Source organism: Lactuca virosa, chromosome 6 (assembly GCF_052849685.1).
Source record: "Lactuca virosa cultivar CGN04683 chromosome 6, Lactuca_virosa_CGN04683_v6, whole genome shotgun sequence".
Classification (NCBI taxonomy): Eukaryota; Viridiplantae; Streptophyta; class Magnoliopsida; order Asterales; family Asteraceae; genus Lactuca; species Lactuca virosa.
In genome coordinates, this window is record NC_136431.1 from 66,248,438 (window position 1) to 66,254,747 (window position 6,310).

General features: G+C 28.9%; 1 protein-coding gene across 1 annotated transcript; it reads left to right on the forward strand.

Moving 5' to 3' along the window:
- The first annotated feature begins 507 nt into the window (after positions 1–507).
- On the forward strand, positions 508–5,807 carry LOC145121166 (alpha/beta-Hydrolases superfamily protein). The gene is made up of 14 exons (XM_079056953.1): positions 508–691; positions 779–922; positions 1,032–1,105; positions 1,264–1,335; positions 1,464–1,492; positions 2,661–2,711; positions 2,894–2,944; positions 3,060–3,119; positions 3,258–3,340; positions 3,500–3,647; positions 4,460–4,510; positions 4,635–4,739; positions 5,236–5,374; positions 5,600–5,807. Exons 1-13 carry the CDS (start codon positions 615–617, stop codon positions 5,368–5,370), a joined length of 1,080 nt encoding a protein of 359 aa, XP_078913079.1. The 5' UTR covers positions 508–614; the 3' UTR covers positions 5,371–5,374; positions 5,600–5,807.
- Positions 5,808–6,310: the final 503 nt, after the last annotated feature.

Below are 6,310 nucleotides of genomic sequence, written 5' to 3' on the forward strand. Positions count from 1 at the left end.
TGTAGAACACGATATTAAATAGAAAACACAATTTAAATATAATGGATTAAGGGCGTATTTGAGATTGTTTCTTAAAATGTTTATTGACATTTTTGAAAAAGTCAGGAATTCATGGCTTTTTAGAAAAATTGTTTTTTGTTTATAAAGTTATTATTTATCAAACACCTTTTTAATTTATCGACTTTTTAAAAAACCAATAAACTAATAAGTCATTTTAAAAAACACCCTCAAACACCCACTAAGTTGTCACCAGAAAAAATTGACAAAATACTCTCTTTCACAGAATTAAAATAGTTTATAAGTTAGACTTTTAATAAATTATTTTTTATAAACTTATAGAGATTTTATATAAATATTTGAAATACGTCTTTAATTATATATTATTATTATTATTATTATTTTAGTTATATATCTAAATTGTCTATTTGTATTATTTTATGATTGCAATCTACTTTATAAATTATTTTTTATAAAATACAATTATACTATAAACTAATTTATCAACAGAGCTGGTTTATCGATTGACATTGAAGTTGTACCTGAAAGTACAAGTAAGATAAGCACAGTTGGGTGGTGGAGAACTTCGGTGATTCCGCCGGAGTTCTTTTACTGCCATGCTCATCCATCTGTCGTCGCCTACACTGTCATCATCTGTTCGGATTCTCACTTTCACTCCTTCACTTCGTTACAGGTGCTTCTCGATTTAACCATAGCTAATTTCTCGATCTAGATTCATCCGAAACTGACACATAAACACTCCATGTTTTCTCCAATTTAGTTTCATAAATCAGCCGTTACAGACTTACAGAACTGCAATTCCATCCACCCCCACCAGAGTTGTTCAAATGGGTCACGAAAAATCACAACTGGTTTCGCAGAAATCGCACGCTATTTCTAATTTCAGATTGTGCAATGTTTCTGGGTATTTGATTTCACTTCTCTTCTTCATTCTATATTCATATATACATCTATTATTATCTCGATGGGGTTTTTGATTACTTTCGAATTTCATCATGATTTGGGCAGAACAGTAGGAAGACTGAATTGGTGGAGATTCATGCCACAAATCCCAGATTTCATGTTCTATTTATTCCTGGAAATCCAGGTAATGCTGGAATCAAATTTGATATGAACCTTGTTACAAATTTGTATTTCACAATGTCAATACAGAAAAAAGTGTATTTTCCTTGTTGGAATGGAGGGAATGTTTAGTTTGAAATCTGATTACTTAATTTGGGTAGTAATAAGTTGTTGTTGTTATAGGTGTTGTTTCATTTTACACTGATTTTTTGGAGTCACTTTATGAGCAAATGGGAGAAACTGCTTCCATAACAGGTAAGAATGGTTGCTCCTTTTTCATGATTTTCAGTTGCTAAAAAGTACTAAAGTTTATAACATTTTATTTTAAAAAAGTTTTAGAGATCAAGTTTGTAATTTATTGTGTGTTTTGTGTTTATGAGCAGGAATTGGGTATATATCACACTCAGAAAAGGTACCCCTTATAAATTGTTTATCTTTTATGAGCTCTAAGTCTATCCAATGTGTACAAGTTTTTTTATTTATTTCTAAAATCACAAAGTTTGGTATACTATATAGGGTACTCTTTATTTTACGACTTCTCTTGTTTCTTCTTTTGTAAAATCAGCTATCATGCACTTTAGTTTCTTCTAATATATAATAGATATAAGAAATAACCCAAAACCCATAAAAAAAAATCACAAGATTATAAAAAAACTGGTATAATTAGGAATGTTTGAAAATACTTCTGACTTTCGAGAGGTGAGATTCTCTCCACCTTCTCATTTAGTACCAAAAGTCTGAAATACCCTTTCCCAACTCTTTATTTACGAAACTTGAAAGCAGCAACAGAAGTCAACTCAATACTATGTAGAATTTATATATATTAGAGTATTAATCGGTTAATCATACTTCACAAGTCTGTTACCAATGTCACAGTTAATCATACTTTAACACAATTAACAAGAAAAAAGTTTTTTTGACCTCTTTTTCCGGAAGAACAAAAAAATAACTTTTGGTTTTGGAAGACGTTTTTAAGTTCTAACCTTAATGTGATATTTCTTTTTCCACCACCACCGCCGCTGCCAACTCCTCCACTCTCAACACCACCATCGCCGCCACTACCAATACCACCACCACCACCCCGTGGACTTTAAAAAACAAACAGTCTTTTTTATGAAGACTGGAGACATGGAAAAAGACTTTTGGTCCACGTCTTATTCTGCAGACATGGAAAAAGACTGAAGACATTTTACCTCTTTAAAAACAAAACACCACCTAAGTAAATACAAAAAGACAAGACACTCTCCAAATAATAAGTAAATACAAAAAGATCTTAATGTTAATCACAAATTATGTTTCTTGCTTCATTTTTCAATTTACACAAGTGCAGGAAATTGCATGATATCAAGAGTTGAAATATAAAATGTCACAAATAGTTGTGTAAGAAAAGATGTTTAGATAAACTACTCTATTTTGCACACACCAAGGGCAATCAAAAGGCTGTTAATCTAAATGACAAAACAGATTCTTTGTGTTAAACAAAAATATATAGATGAGGACTTTATAGTTTATACTTTATAGTTTATAGTTTATGCACATTTTTATAAATATAGATTGTGTGATTTTTTATATTTGGTTAGGATTGGGAGGATGGAAGGTTGTTTGGGCTAAAGGAACAAATTGATCATAAGGTATAAAGATCAATTATTTTGGCGATTTTTCAGATAAAAAATGATATTCTTTCATAATTTAAATCTAAACTCAGTTCTAGTTCATGTGTTCATATTTTTGTCTCTCTAATAATTACAAAGAATCAATAGTGTGACATGATTTATCTCTCTCTCTTTTTTTTTTTTTTTTTTTTTTACTTCAGATAAATTTCATCCAACAAGAACTACAAACTATTGAAGTCCCTCTTATACTGGTGTGTTTTGTTGCTTCTTATATTAAGTTTTATTCTTTCTTATATTAAGTACTATAAAATAAATATAAAAACTTTGATACTTATGGCTTAAACTCATTTTATATCTCCTGTACAGGTTGGGCACTCTATAGGGTCGTTTATGTCATTGGATATATATAAAAGAATTCCCGAAAAGGTGATTACAAGAAATATCAACCTACTTTCTTCATTTATTTCCAAAATAGAAATATATATATATATATATATATATATATATATATATATATATATATATATATATAAAATAAAATAATGCTTCGGTTTAATAAAACAGGTTGCATATATTTTTGCCCTTTATCCATTTTTAGCAGTGGACACAAAGTCACAACAACAGTCAATTATAAAGAAAATTTCAAGGTAAAACTAATTTTTAAAAAACGTTTAAAACTTTTAGAGATGATTTTTTTTTCTTTCTCAAATAATATAATTACATTAAACCGATTTTCGGTTTTTATTTCATAATCTTAATTCAATATTCTTTTTATGGGATAAAATAAATTATTAAAAATATTACAGGTCCCAACTTACATCTAATGTGATAAGTGCTATTGTGGCATTATTCGGGTTTCTACCAATTTGGGCATCAAGATTTATTGCAAAAATCTCATTGGGAAAATCATGGTCAACAACTGCTCTTGATGCTCTTTGTACACGTGTTCTTAAGGTGAAACTAATTATTTATTTAACATAAAATTTATTTTTTAACCACGGAAAATGAAAACATATGGATTTTTATAATTTATTTGGCATTTATTTTTTACCAATAATAACAATATGTAACTTGAAACTTGTAAATTGTATTTTATTCTTTACCCATAATAGCAATTTGCTTACATTTTTTTACTTGTTACAATAATGTACTTACATTTTTGTACAAATAATAAACAAATATACAACATGAAACTTGTAAGCATTTTACAAGTTTGAGGTTATACATTATTATTATTATTTATAAAATCTATAAGCACATTGCTATTATGAGTAAAGAAATGTAAGCACATTGCTATTTTGGGTAAAGAATAAAATACATTTTAACAAGTTTCATGTTACATATTTGCTATTATTTGTGTAAAGTCTGTAAGTACATTGCTATTATTGATAAAAAAAAGAGTACACTGACATATCACAACAATTTTCTATATATTATTTCTTGTTTTTTGAACTTATCTAAACTTTTCCACCATTATTTCACAAATTTTCTTGCAACAACCACATTTTGCAACTTCATGGTTTTTAGTATCAATCTTTCATCATCTGCAAACACCTAAAATTATTCATACGATTTCTCAATTATTGTGCCAATTAATATGGGGCCTACACTGTTTTACTAGAGTGGTCCATTTAGTCCTTTCTGACTTCATTTTTTCAACCCAAAAGTTAGAATCTTGCTTTATTATATATATATTTGTTAAATCACTTAAATGAATATATATCTAGTCTTATATTAAATGTTTATTATTATTATTTTTGTTTCAGTATCATACGATGCGAAATGTACTTTATTTGACCATGACCGAATTCGAAGAGGTATACAAATACAATCTTTTCCAATATAAAAAAGAAAAATTACTAAGTTCGTTATATATCATATTTTGAGTTGCATTGAAATATAAATTGTGATTCATTAATTACTTTAAATCTTTTTGTGTAGCTTATAAAGGCACCCGATTGGGAATTCATGAGAGAAAAAAGAAATCGGATTGCATTCTTGTATGGTGATGATGATCATTGGGCTCCATTGCACATGCATGATGAGGTCAAATATTGATGTTATCCATGCATGCATACTTAAAGAAAGTGTTTGGTATCATGGAATCAGAAAATAAATGGAATAACTCATTCCATTGTTGTTTGTTTTATCTGAAGGAATGGAATGGAATGGAATGGAATGAACCATTTTTGAAGGAATTCGATTCCTTTCCATTTTCTTGATTTTTTCATCCCGTGTACAAAATGTTGTAATACAACCCATTTTTAATTATTAATTTTAATGACAAAATCTTTAATTAGAATTTCATGATTCTAATTAAATTATAATTTTATTTTCTTAAAAAAATAACTAGAAAATATTTGTTACTCTAACTTTATTTGGGTTTCTACATGAGCTTTCTATTACGTTCTACTTTTTACTTTTCTAAATAACAAATTCCATAATCATAATCATAATCAAATAATATACAAAATACTGTTGAAAATTTCATATTTCATTTTGTGGGTCCCACTTCAATTTCTAGTTAACTTTGTGATCTCAGGTCGTGAAGCAGGTCCCGAATGCGATTATAGAAGTAGAAAAAGAAGGTCACACGCATGCTTTTTCCTGCACAATGGTTGGTTCAGTATGGGTGGCTCGCCACGTGGCAACCTTGATAAAGAAAACCCTAATTTGAACAGGTATTTACCCAATCAGCCTTCTTTCATGACGTCAGCTTTCATTGTACAAGTCATTATTGCATGTAGATAGAAGTAGAGTACAATCTATCTATAGCATCATTAGGCTTAGCTCACGTGAATCTTTTGAATTAATTTGTACGATCCTTTCTCTTTAATTAAAAAGCGACGCAAAGTGTGTACCCTATTATATCCTTCATAAACTCACACTCTACCCTATGTTAACAGGAACCATGGAATTCCCATTTCCATCATTAACAAGTTGTACGCTATGCATAAGAAGTTGTACGTCTTCGAGATTCAAGAATAGGTGTAAAGTTTGCATCTTTATTTGAAAACATTTGTGGGTATGAAGTATGTATTAATTTGGATTCAGAATTTGGTAGAAATATATATGATGATGACTATTGAATGACCATGCTAACAAGTTGTATCATATGCATAAGAAGTTGTACATCTTCAAGATTCAAGAAAAGGTCCAAAGTTTGCATCTTTATTTTAAAAAAAAAAATTGTGGGTCTGGAATAATTTTTAATGTGGATTTAGAATTTGGAAGAAATATATATATGATGATGATTATTGAAGGAAGATGGTAATTAACAAGTAGTACCATATGTATAAAAAATTGTACATCTTCAAGATTCAAAAATAGTGTGTAAAGCTTGCATCTTTAATTAAAAACAGATGTGGGTCTGGAATAGTTTGTAATGTGGGTTCAGAATTTGGAAGATATGATGATGATTATTGGGTGACAATCTTAACACACGATTGTACCATATGCATAAGAAGTTGTACGTCTTCAAGATCTAAGAATGGTGTATAAAGTTTGCATCTTATTTAAAAACAGTTGTGGGTCTAGAGTAATTTTTAAGGTGGATTCAAAATTTGGAAGATATATATGAATGACGATGTTAAATAACTGTACTATATGCAGTATTA